This window comes from Ochlerotatus camptorhynchus, unplaced genomic scaffold (assembly GCF_037179485.1).
Source record: "Ochlerotatus camptorhynchus isolate MF236.1 unplaced genomic scaffold, CSIRO-AGI_Acam_v1.1 ptg000232l, whole genome shotgun sequence".
In the NCBI taxonomy this organism is placed as follows: domain Eukaryota; kingdom Metazoa; phylum Arthropoda; class Insecta; order Diptera; family Culicidae; genus Ochlerotatus; species Ochlerotatus camptorhynchus.
Genome location: NW_027040722.1, coordinates 7,719,758 through 7,732,724, shown reverse-complemented (window position 1 = coordinate 7,732,724; position 12,967 = coordinate 7,719,758). Strand labels below are relative to the sequence as shown.

At 38.0% G+C, this 12,967-nt stretch overlaps 2 protein-coding genes across 4 annotated transcripts in view; one reads left to right on the top strand and one right to left on the bottom strand.

Moving 5' to 3' along the window:
- Positions 1-12,967, bottom strand: part of Npl4 (nuclear protein localization 4) — a 97,346-nt gene that overhangs the window by 28,029 nt on the left and 56,350 nt on the right. The window lies entirely within an intron of this gene.
- LOC135704183 (uncharacterized) overlaps positions 6,578-12,967 on the top strand; it is a 33,469-nt gene continuing 27,079 nt past the window's right edge. The window contains exon 1 of one of the 2 annotated variants that reach the window (XM_065225615.1): positions 6,578-8,774. In XM_065225615.1, the coding sequence (XP_065081687.1) occupies positions 8,772-8,774 (3 nt within the window). In that variant the 5' untranslated portion in view covers positions 6,578-8,771. Of the gene's footprint in view, positions 8,781-12,967 lie in introns of both variants that reach the window. The other variant, XM_065225614.1, reaches the window with a different exon arrangement.

Here is a 12,967-nt window from a genome sequence, read left to right as displayed (position 1 = left end):
TGTTCCCACTTGTTTGGCTGCCAAAATTCCATTTCCGCTTGAAATCCTTCAGGTCAATTGTAGTTCCACCCTTTTTCTTCAGTATATGCTTCACAATTCACCAGTATTCCTCAATTAGCCTTAGTTCCGGAGTATTGACCGGATTCACCTTCTTGAGAACCACTGTGACGCCATTTTCGCTGTACCACCGTTTGGTGGAATAGTGACAGCTTGCCAAGTCCGGCCAAAATAGGCAATCCACCCCATGCTGCTCCAGAAAAGACAGTAGTATCTGCCGTAGACACTCCTCCTGGTAAATTTGCTGGTTCATGGTCCCAGAAGTAACGAAAGTTTCGCTTTTCAGCCCACAACTGCAGATTGCTTGCCAGACAAGGAACATTTTGGGAAATTTCGACTTCTTTTGGATTTTACATTCTTCCGGTCAACCGAGGCATAAAACTCCTGCCAAGGAATTTGATCGAAAACTGCCAGGAGCGGATAGACCGGGATTTTTATTTCGAGCGTGCAGGATCGAATCACGACGTGCTTGCTCCGGTGAAGCCATGATGTAAACAAATGAAATTATCCTGACAACCAATGCCTACTGTGATTCTATACACTCTTAGAGCTTGATTCAGTGAAATTTTGGAAATATTTAACTCAAAAAATGCCTTAATGGCAGCGTTTTTAATGTGTCCGGATTTTTTAGTGTTCAAACTTTAGTCCCATTGTAATGTAACATGTGAATTAGTTGAAGGGTTTTAGGTCGAATTGACCGATGAAGCTTATAAATTATTGTAAGCAACACTGAGGTCTACGAACAATAGATTTGAATGCTCGAACTAAGACATTATTTGAAGATTGCATGACAACATTATGAAGATTTTAATGCTAGGGAAGTTTTTCACATTCTTGAACATTGCGAGATTTTTGGCTTCAAATATTGCGTATTTCAATGATCTCAGATTAAAAGAAAATCATGACTTGGATTTTTTTTTAGGATAACTGTAAATTTTAGGTTATGTTGAGGAATTTGTAAAGAAAGGCTTTTATGGGGATTATGAGTGGAATTCGAGGTAACTAGTAAAGCAAATCGGAAGGAATTGCATGAAGCATTTTAAGAGATTTCAGAGCCTCGCAGTGAATTAACTGTAAATGGCAAACTTGACTACACTAAATTCTGTTTTTACAGGGCCATATTTATGATCGGGTGATCTCAACTTGCAACCAGATTAAGTGCCACTTGTTTCAAAAAGAAAAATATGGTGTAATTGAAAATTCTGTACTCATGAGCATGATTGGTATACACAGATTTGGTCATGAACTGCTCATTTGCTAATAACTTTGAACATAATTTACGAAGCATAGTGTAAATTTTAAATCTAGTAATAAACTGTATTCGTTTTTGCAGTGTAAAAATGAAGTGAGAAATGCTCGCTGCATATCTCGGACTGTAAGTGTAAAAATTCATTGGTGTTGATTCAAATGTTAAGATTTACCTACTCTTTGCATTTCTATAGTAAACTATGATCCTAATCTATCAATTACTTAAAAAAAACAAATTTCAACAACTGAGTGAAAAGTTATTAACAAGTGAGCAGTTGGAGTGTACAACTCATGAGGGCAAAATCGAAAATATGGAAATCGCGTAAAAATAGTATTGAGCACATGATTACAACCCTGAAAAGCCTACGGCTAAAAATCTCTTCAATGTTGATCAATCAATTAGGTAATCAACGAGAAATTCTGAGGAGAGCTACTAGGAAATATGGATAATAATTCCAGCTACAAAGCAAGACCATGCTGGAAGTGACTGGGTTTGATTCCCGGTCCGGTCTAGGAATTTTTCGGGTTAGAAAATTTCTCGACTTCCCTGGGCATAGAAGTATGATTGGACTTGCCACACAATTATACCGATGCAAAAATGGTACAGGCATCGAAAGCTCTCAATTAATAACTGTGGAAGTGCATCTAGAACACTAAGTTGAGAGCACGTAATAAGCTTATATGCGATAAGCAATAAGCATGAAAATGCGAACAAGAAAAAGAAGAAGCAGAATAAGAACAAGAAATAATAAGAAGTGTTCCAAGAGATTCTGAATAAATTTCCAAGGAAATGTAAAGAAATTTTCAAAAGAATGCCAATAAGGGCTCGAAATTCTGGGGAAATTTTCTATAGAATTCTGAGGAGAAATTCATGGAAATTTGGAACAAACATTACTAAATTATAAATGACATACCTAGAGATTTCCGAGGAATTTTCAAAGCGGGTTTGAAAGAAAATCGTGGAGATAAATTAAGAGTGAATTTCAAGAGTTTTCTGGAAAGAATTCCTTAATTGTTCTTCAAAGACATCCGAGATTTTTATGGAGAAAACTTCTTGGGAATACCAGACAAAATCATAAGATTATTGAGAGGACTCCTGAAAGTAAAATATATTCTGCAGACTTTTTGCAATGATCCTACGCAAATTCTTGACAAATTTGTAAAGAGATCCTAAGATGAGTTCCTAAGAAATAATTTAGTAAATTCAAATATTGAAAATTTTACAAGTTTCCGTGCACAGAAATTCAACATCAAGGATTAACAAAAACTCTTAACCGGTTGTGTTGTGTGAGAAAGACGACGGTAGAGCATGAGTGTACGATTACAAACAGACTGTCGCGCACGACAAAGAAGCGAGTGTCGTAAAAAACGTCAACTGTTTCAACCTCTGTATGCAGCATTTAAGGAGCAAGATGATTCAGAAACAACTACCCTGTTTAAATCAAAGATTTAAACACGATTATTTAGAATCCAATGAATGAATAAAACGTAGACATCTCGAACCGTATGTTCCGTTGTATTGTTATTTATAAAAGATTGGTCGTTGGGAGCATCTAGTTAAAAAAAGTTAAGTGATTCTCCATTTTCCCCGGCTATTTCCAAACTAGTTCAAAAACTCTTCAGACCCATCACGATCACGAAAAGGAAAGTTTCAAGTACAAAAAACATCAAACGTCTAAAACCAAAAAAAAAAAAACTAGGACGACTCTCTTGCCGAATTAACTAATGGACGAATCCGTGCTGGAACTTGGTTATTACCACTTGTTCCCAACCTTTTAATAATAGCGCGTTTGTTATTTGACTTCTCAACAAATTACAGCACGAAAGCGGCTCTTTAAAATGATGTCTAAGCCTAAGTTGCAGAAACCGAAACAGGTAAATAAATAAACAGCATCAAACTCACCAAATCAACGATGGTTTGCCCGTGGAGCAAAAACTTGAAAGGTTGTTGCATCTCCTAATTAATTCAAGCTCAACATTTCACAACATTCCATGGGATCTTCAAAGAAACTCTTGCACAATCCGCTTCCAATCAGAAACATCGGACCAGCCTGCCAATTGCCTAATAACAGTTCTGACGAAAAGGATACTGATAAAAAAGAAGTTCTATCCAAGACACGACCGTAGATTTGACGTTGGTTTACGTGCTCGGTATCAATATTCGGCGACTGTGTTAGGGAAACCACGTTTTTCCCATCACGGAAACGTCTGATTTTTTATGACAAAATTACGGAACCTGGAGAAAAGCCTACCTTAATACGAAGTGGTTCTAGTTAATTGACAAGGTCATGTGGTATTTGGTCATTGCGAGAATTTGTATGTACCTGTGTGAGCTTTGGGGGTGGCAGCAAGACGAGCGTTCAATAAAAATTTACTCTTATGCAACAATAATGGTGGTCCTGAAAATAACCGTTTTGTCGTGATGGTTGAGTAATGCTGAGCTATTGGGGTTTTCAACACGGTTGAGGCTGGCGAGCTATATGTTGTTTAGAACGAGGGTGCCGCGCTTGGCTAAGATGGCCCACAGCGACTCACGAAGAGCTACTGAATCCGATCAGTAGCGGTGAGGCGTCTTCCTCCTTCTTCGGTGAATGGACGCTCATGTGGACTGCAGCTCGCTGCTTGCTGCTTCAACGCCACGCACCGAAAGCTGCTGATGACGACCCACCGGACACCACCACACACGGCGATCGAATAAGCACCGATCAGGGAACGCGCTTTTTGCAGGCAATCAGTGATAATTTTGAGCACCATTGCAACAGTTGGACATTTGTGTAATTTTCAATCGTGACCTATTGAAAATTGATATATTGTTCTTTTAAGCAGATTCCAGGGTGGCCAGTGAATTTTCATTTCGGAATTCCCGGTTTTTAAGGTTCAAAATTTTAAAATTTTCGTGTTGTTAATATTCAACTAAAACTGAAAGGAATTTACTGAAAAGATAAAAAAGTGATTTAAGAGGATTCCCAAGTTTCTGGGACATTGAAATTAGGGTACGGTCTGAAACAGTCTTTGTGATACAAGATTTGGAGATAAAATAATTAAAATGTGAGATTTTGAAAAAAATTTCAAGATCACAGATATGAAAAAAAATCATACTTATGAGTCGTGGAGTCATAATTGTCAAGGCTCTGAGACTTGCAAGCATTATAAGGGTTATAAGACATTACAGAACGATTGATAGAATCTTGCAGGCAAACCCTGGAATATTTAGTAAAATTTAAAATGTTGATTTCAAACAAATATTGAGGAGGATTCCCGTATAATTTTCGGAGGAGAAGTTCTGAGCAGAATTCCAGAATTATATTCAAGTTCTGAATTAGAAATTGTAAAATGTGCATTAATTAAATTCTTAGGTAATTTATGAAGAAGTTGAAAAAAACCTTTAAGAAAATTCCTACGTGATTCTGAGGAGATTTGTATGAGCATCGTAAGGAAAATGGCAGATGAATTTTAAGATGAAAATTCAACAAGACACAGAGTTCTAAGAGTGCAACTCTAGTGTCATCACAGAGCTCCAACACTAATTTACAGTATATTTGATGTACGCTGATGGTCATTTCTCATGTTAATTGTGTGCTGAATCCAAAAATATTGTCAGAAAAAATCACAGTAGAATAGTTTTCTAGATACAGCTAAAAATGAAATTTCACCTAATAAAAGTTTGTTTACTAAAATACAAACATCTCCGGCTGTAATGATTTTTTTATCAATCAATTCAATCAATTATTTTAATGCCAAATTAAAAGTGAGAAAATTTACTTTCGATCAACTGCATACTATTTTTTAGTGAGGTTACTGGTATTGTTGGCACAACCACTACAAACATTTGTATTTACCTTGCTAACAAACTTTGCTGAAATCAAATTTTCTTTGAGATATGCAAAACATAAAAAAAAAAAATCAAGCAAACTATTAATTAACAACAATGCCACTAATCTTTCTGACGAATGATGTTCAACTGATCGAAAAAAATCTCTGGCGTTCTATTAATTGATAAAGCTTCATTACAGCCGGAGATATTTGTGTTTTAGTAAATGAAGGGTCCAAAGGGTTTCTAAATAAAATTTCGAAAGATTTATGCTGCTTTGAAAAGAGTTAACATAACATTTTGAAATGAATTTCAAAAGAATCAAAATCTCTGTTCAATGGAATCCTAAGAAAGATTCCAATCAAGTTCTTAGAAGGGTTTTCTAGGAAATTCCAAAAAGAATTCAAAGGTAACTAATACGCGGAGTGTTTTCTGGTTAATTTCAGAAGAATTCCATGACAATTCTGGAATTCATGTCATGAGAATTTTGAATAACGAAAAATTAAAACCCCGGAAAAGAATAGTTCAGTTTTGGATTTTCCAAATATTTGTTTCCAAAATCCAGCATCTTCAATATTTTCTTCTAAGGCCCATGCACTTTACATCTGAAATTGAAGCGACAAAAATCAAATTGTAATTTTGCTGAGTGATTTAATTCTAAAAACAATAAGGCGGGAAACTGAAGGAAATTATGCAGCAAAAAGAGCACGACATTTATTTGATAAAGAATCACTCTTTTTTATGGTTAATTTTGAAATTCTGGTGTAAAAAATTGTTTCTATGGTATGGGTAATTTATTTTTCCCGGTTCTTCCATCGAATTCCCGTTTTTTCCCGGTTACCTTTCATACTCCCGGATATTTTCCGGTATTCCCGATTTTCCCGGTTCGCTGGCCACCCTGTCGTAGAAAGATTTCCAATCGATTGGCTTGCTTACAACTAAAATTTATCCGCTATCGACTTAGTTATAAGTGGTCAAAACTTAACCACTTTTCGTAGCGCGGTTGATTTTTTTTTAATTGTACTTCCAATATGTTGCCGAAAGATGTAATCCTATGTCAAAAACACTTTGGAATGCATTTCACACGATCGCTTGTGCAAAAGTTCTTTTCTAGAACTATGTTACCGAGTGGCATATTGTTTCAAGCTACAACGCGATGAAAAAATCAATTTCAGAAAAAAAAATAAAAACCAAAAGTTACAATCGGAAATTTTGTGGGTCCGTACAGAAGCAGAGCACACTTTGATCCTTTACGGCATATCTTCTATACAACACTGTAAGCGAAACTTTCATCTCCCGGTTGCATGTAGTTATTAAGATTCACTTTCAAATACGGAAAATACGAAAGCTGCACTGTTCAAGACAATATAACCTCAAAGCTAATTCTATTACTAGCCCACAGTAGATACACCATTCCCACTGTAAGATACAGGAGAGCGCGAGAGTAGGAATCATCGTGTGCGGGTGGTTCCAGCAAATCTCTTTCAGCTGTAGGGTAGTTTCGTGAGTGCACGCGAACACACGCCAACCATAACATGTAATACGCGGCACAAGAATGAATCTTCCAATGACACTAGGATTCTCCGCTCGTTTGTGCTACGTTCATTCATCCAGTGGGGTGTTGGTGTGAGATCATGGGCAGCAAAAAAAATCACACAAGTTGGAAGCATCGAACGGCCACGACCGAGAGAACCGCCAACAGACACAGAGAATCGTGTGAACCGTGTGGAAGTAACTGCGGAAAAATTGTACTGCGAAAATCTCACATTTTTGTTGTTGTTGTTATTATATCATCACATCACACAAATCACAAACAGCGCAATATAACAACGGTCGAAGTGAAAACATATTGTACACGGCGGCGGATACAAGTGTGGTTCGATTTTTCAAGGGTTTCCTCAGTTTGTTAGGGCATTCCGGGATTGCGTTTATTTTCGGGAAAAGCTGGAGCAGCACGCGAGCTGCTAGTTCGGATGAAGTATTCGACGGGAATGACGGCGTGAATTCTCGTGAGGAAACATGGCAATGTTCGGTGGGAGTCATGAGGCGATAAATGGATGTAATCAGACACGAAAATACTGCCTGCCCATAGTGGAGAGATAATCTACATCGGATGTTGCACGGGTAGCTTTATTAAACAAGAAGTAACATCAGAAGCTGCAGGAAAAAAAAGGTCGAGCTAAAATGGCCGTCGAGTAAAGTGCGGTCCGAGAGTAGTAGAGGTCGCGTGAGCTATTGAGTTCGAAGAAAAAGAGGTGAGAAACGTGGCTCTATCGTTTATCCAGGACAATCTCCTCCGGTGTCCTCTGCGGAGGTGTTCCTTGCGATGTTCCTTAGAACGGAGCCCCCATCATCGTTCGTTCGTTGATGCGTAGATTTCGAGGGAAGCATATAGACACGCGCGAAAACAACCCGAAAGCAGGAGCGAAGCAGCCAAGTAATCGATAATCAATAAACGGAGACCCCGTAGCCGAAAAAAAAGAGGAAATACATGTACAAACGCCAGAGCACCAAAATACGCATTTAGAATTATCTCGCACATCCCACTACAGCTCCAGCTGCTGCTCGAGTTCGGCTTCGACGAGGAGAGGCTGCAAAAATTCGACGATACCGGGAGTTCGTCGTCACACAACATCCAGCGAAGCGAGTCGTGCTTTAGGCAAATGTTTACAAATATATCGCATCCGATTCGAACCGTTCCGATACGTACATTTGCGAAAAAATATGCCGTCAAAGTTAGACAGTGAGAAAATCCGTTCATCCCCCTAGTTCTTTAGTACGCTAAACAATACGTAGAGAGGTAGAGAGCGAGCGAGCGAGTGGTGATTGCGTCGCTCAACGGCATCACACCGGCCCTTATCAGTACGTCTCGTCTATATTGCCCGACATAAAATAGCAGCAGAGGAATAACTTAGCAGTACGCCTCTCTCCAGTTTAGGCTCGTCGAAGCGATTTAAGTTAAGGAAATAGTGAACCCACTTCAACTCTGCGGAGCCACCGTTCTGCACCCGAAAAAAAACGTGCTGAATCTGTTATCTCGTGAACATTCGCTCCGGGAAGTTTGTTGTGTTTTCTGTCGTCGAACAAAAGTCTAACAATCTGTTACCAACGTGTCGTATCGATTGTTGCCCTACCTACCTTACCTACCTATCTACCGACGAGCGGTGAAGAAAAAAAATATACGAAACAAAAAAAAATATTCGATTAAAAGATAAGCGACAACCTAAATAATTCATATATATATATTTGTATATATATTCAACAGTGGGAGGGTGACCGACAGAAGAAGTGAAAAAAGTACGACGGAAAAAGTGTGTTAATAACTGTGATATTACGTAAAGTAAGGCAAACACGAAAGAACGAAGGAAAAGCGAGAAAACCGACCAGAAAAAGGAAATTTTTTTTTTCGTCGCGAACACACCAGAAAGCCGCAACAAGCCGGAAAGGTGTGACGACAGCTGGAAGAGGCAAGTCGTTAGAGGTGGTGGCGGAGGGTGGTGGTAGTGTGAGTGTAACACGCACCGCATCGCTTCGCTCCGTCCAGAGATCCATTTTCGTCGTCCCAAGGACGTTGAACCGTCCTTCTCCGTGCAGGATCATCGAAGACGGGCCAGGATTGATCACGCGCGCCACGACTGCCACACAAGCAGCGTAAATGGTAATTGTTAGTTCTTTATGTATCTACTTGTAGGTGTAGTTTTTTTTCTTCTTCTATTATCCCACTCTCGATGGGTGGTAGAATTATGTAGTGTGTAGAAGGAGGAAATGCGTGCCAAGGATAGTGCGTCTCCACTGGCTCGCCCTTGGCGATGGCAGCAGCCTGGCAGTAGCAGAAGTGGGCTGCTGCCCCGTTTGGTATGGAATGATGTTTACAGGTTTTCAGGTTGACGAGCGCGGGAATGACAATTACGGCAAATTGTGACCGATTAACCGGTTATCGGCGTACCGGATCTGGGTTGCACCAGTTCTTGGCTTGTTTGGGAACATCATAAAATTTAGAAGGAGGCTATCGAATTGATTTGAATTCAGATATCCAAAACAAGTTCACGGGATTCCTTTAGTAAATAATTTGAGAGTGGATGAATAAGAGAATAATCTGAATCAATTGCAGTCATGATTTAGGGAAGTCTCACACAAATTGCTCAAAAAATAAAAATAAACTTGATCTACGAAAGCTACTGAAAGTAAATAAATTACGACTTCCTGTACAGAACAGAAATCGAACTTCGAATCCAAAAGAGGTTCCATCTCAAGTAACGTTTTAAGTTTTATGAAATACTACAAAGCTACTATAAAACAACATTCATAAAACCCTGGTCAAGACTGCATTGCCATTGATGCATCCGCCAAAACGTCATTGATGCTAGAATCTGTTTAGTTGGCCCACCCTGGAGAAGGTTCTGAACGATGCATTTTCGAAGTTCTTCAAGATTGATTTACTGCAAAATGGTTGCATGACAAACGCATTGGGAACCATTTCAAAACCGACTTTAAGCTACAATAAAAGCTATTTGGCAACAATTAAAACCATTATCCGATCCATTTACCCTAGCAGCTTGCTAAGTCCACTAGAAAAACAACATTCAAGATAAAAAAGGATTCATAAATACCACCAAGTTATTTTGCTTTCAAGATATCCGTAACAAATTCATAAGGTTTTGAAATGGCTTTTATGAACAAAACTTGTATTTATCTAAAGCCATTTTGCTTGATCCTGATTGCTTAACCCGTTCAAATTTATGGCAGCATTTATGCCTACAAAATGTTAAACGTCAAAGTTTGTTTATCTTTACAAGGTGTCGACTCAATAAAGAATATAAAATTCCCTGATATTCCCTGATTTTCCAGTAATTTTCCAACAAATTCCAGTTGCAGTGTCTACATGGTTTTGTCAACACGATCTCATCAGCTATTACTTCCCTCAGATATGTATTACCCAACAAACAGTTCTAGCTGCAGACCAGCCTATACAGGCACAAATTAGATGCAAAACTTAATTTTTCGGTTGTATCAGCTAGTCTGCAGACCAAAATTGTTAGTTGGGTAGTGCTTTCTGGACATTTTTTCATTAAATACCACATGGACCTCTAACCCATGAAGAGTGGTCCAGTACAATCTCAAATAGAATAAAGCGTTCGATATATTTTATAGAATGCAAAAAAAGACAGAACTTGCATGTTGCCAAAAACGGGAAGGCACCACATTTTTTTTAAATTCACAAATTGTAATCGCTGTAAGCGCCTGGTAAGCAGTTCAATCCATGATTAATGGCGAAGGAAACTGCAACCATCTTGATGTTAATCTACAAACAAATCTTGCTTAATCGCCTAAAATTTTCAACAAGTTTGCTCGATTTACTCCATGATATGAGAAGAGATCCTTGGCATGGCGATTTTCTCACCCATAGAAGCAGTGTTGAAAATATTCACCAAATTTCACTATGGCTCGCGTTGTTGAACTTCGTGAAATATCGTGAACTTTTTCAACCCGGCTTAGAAGTTCTTTTCTGACTGTTTCTGAACTCAACGCTAGGGGAATCTTACATATGAAACACTTATCTTTAATCCCTTGAGCACAATTTTAGACCCAGCTTCGCAAGAAAATTATTCCGATTAATGCGCTTAACCAAACGCTAATTTGCGGCCAGATTCCTATGGTGGGAAATCGTAAAAACAGCGCTGTCACCTTTCACTGAGAATCTAATTTTCCGAGCTGATCAGATTTACAATGAAGACCTAGAATACTCAATAAAGCCACTCTATTCTGTAGAGGCAATGCTTGTCTACGTTTCTTTGAATCATATTTCAATCATAAAAGTGCTACTTCAAGCATCAATGACAAAAAATCCACCCAAGCAAGACCATAAATTTTCATTTAATTTATTCTCTGAGCTAATCAGGCTGTTTAGAACACAATAAGGAACAGGAACTAGGTTTTCAGGTGTTCAGAAACAAAAATCATCCTCTTCTCTTAGCTCTATACTCAAAAGCGCTCCAATGCACCCAAAGGATCAAAGTCAGACGCAATTAGATGTAACATCTACTAAGAGACCAACAAATACATACAAATTTGGATGTTAAAGTTTGCAACAACTAACAATGTCTTGTGTCTACGGAAATGGATTTTTATCAATCCTCAGGATCTCAGTTCAACTCAGGAATGTGTCAACATCCAGCTGAATTTATATTAGGCGCCAAATCATCAAAATTCCCTTTTATTTGAGTAATTCTTGCTCAACTTGCAAATATGCAACATCAAGCATTGATCAACCACAAATTCGCAACTCTATTTAAAATTTGGAATGAACAACCATCTTAAAACTACACCGAGTAATCAATTTGCAGATTTTGTCATACTTCTGTGATTAAGAAATATTTCTCTGAATTTGATTGAAATTTCCTGAGATTCCCTGATTTTCCAGGTCCAAAAATGAATTCCCTGATTTTCCAGGTAGTCGACACCCTGCTTTAGATAGTTGCGCTGTGCGATCCAGCGTTCTTCCAGGCGATTCTCTCCCGATGGGTCTGGATGACCCTTTCGCCGAATAAAATCGCTGCTATGGATCGGAAATTAACTAGCGTCCGCTAACTGACAGTTTTAGTGGTTTGCTGTCGGTACTGATGCAAGTTATTCCGATCGTCATCTATTCGCAAGGTCTGGAGAAGGCTGGTCTGTTTTCAGACTGTTTTGACAATTTTTAATGAATTTGAGGACCACGCTCACTTCACTCTTCTCCACCGGATGATCAGTCGTTGCTGGTACCCGTTCAGTCAGACGTGCTTGTTCTTCTAAAGAACTAAATTTTACTGAAATCCACTTCCCTTCGGTCGTTAGCTTCGCTTGAATTTTCCATCCTACTTCGTTTATCCTTCGAGATATTCTTGTCATAAATTTGGCTTTTATTCACAATGACAGTGAATGTGTAGTGCTGATGCGATATAATAGTAGTGACTTTAGTGACTAAAATTACGGAAATAGTCACCAAATAGTGACTTGTAAATACTAAATAAGTAACCATTTATATGGTAGCTTAGAAATTCAAATACGGTTTGACATTGAAATAAACTTTTTATGTCATGGAACAATAATCAAATTTCAAAAATTGCTCTAATTTAATCGAATTACACAACGGAATCTCCTGTGAAGAGCATTTGAAGTGATTTGAATAATTTATTTTTGTTTACGGTGCAAATAGTAATTCCTATTTTTTATGATCTTGAATTTGATTCTGCGTTCAAAATCTTTAAATAGTTGATATATATGGGTAGATAACTTTGATAATTTGGTATGAACTTTTCACAGAATTTCTTCAGAATGATCTCAAGAACTTTTTTCGAATAATTCCCTTTCTCTTAAACTTAGAGGCACATAAGCTATTACAAACATAATATTGCATTCTTGAAATTATTTGCAATTAACAAAATTCTTGGAAATAGATTATTTTCGTAGTTGGAAATGCTTAACATCAAATATCATGAAGAGCTTTGAGTGGGTTGGTTTATTTCCTTTAAATTCCGTTATAATTGCTTATCTTTTGACAGATACGCGTATTTCATCTACCACTTGCAAAGTTCATCAGTGCCAAGTACTCAACACCACTGAAGAATCCATTTTTTATCTACGAGTTATATACTAATCAATAGGTACTAAAAATCAGCAGGTATCCACTGCCATGTCAAAATTTACCTAACCAGGTACATAAATTCAGTCTCCAACAGGTAGATGCATGCTACGATGTGTTGTTTTAGGTAACATGCCAAAGAGTCTCGAGTATCCGTTTCCTTGATCTATTAAGCAATGTTGATGGATTATGTTTTGTCCTATCAAATATCAGAATTAAATTGGACTTTT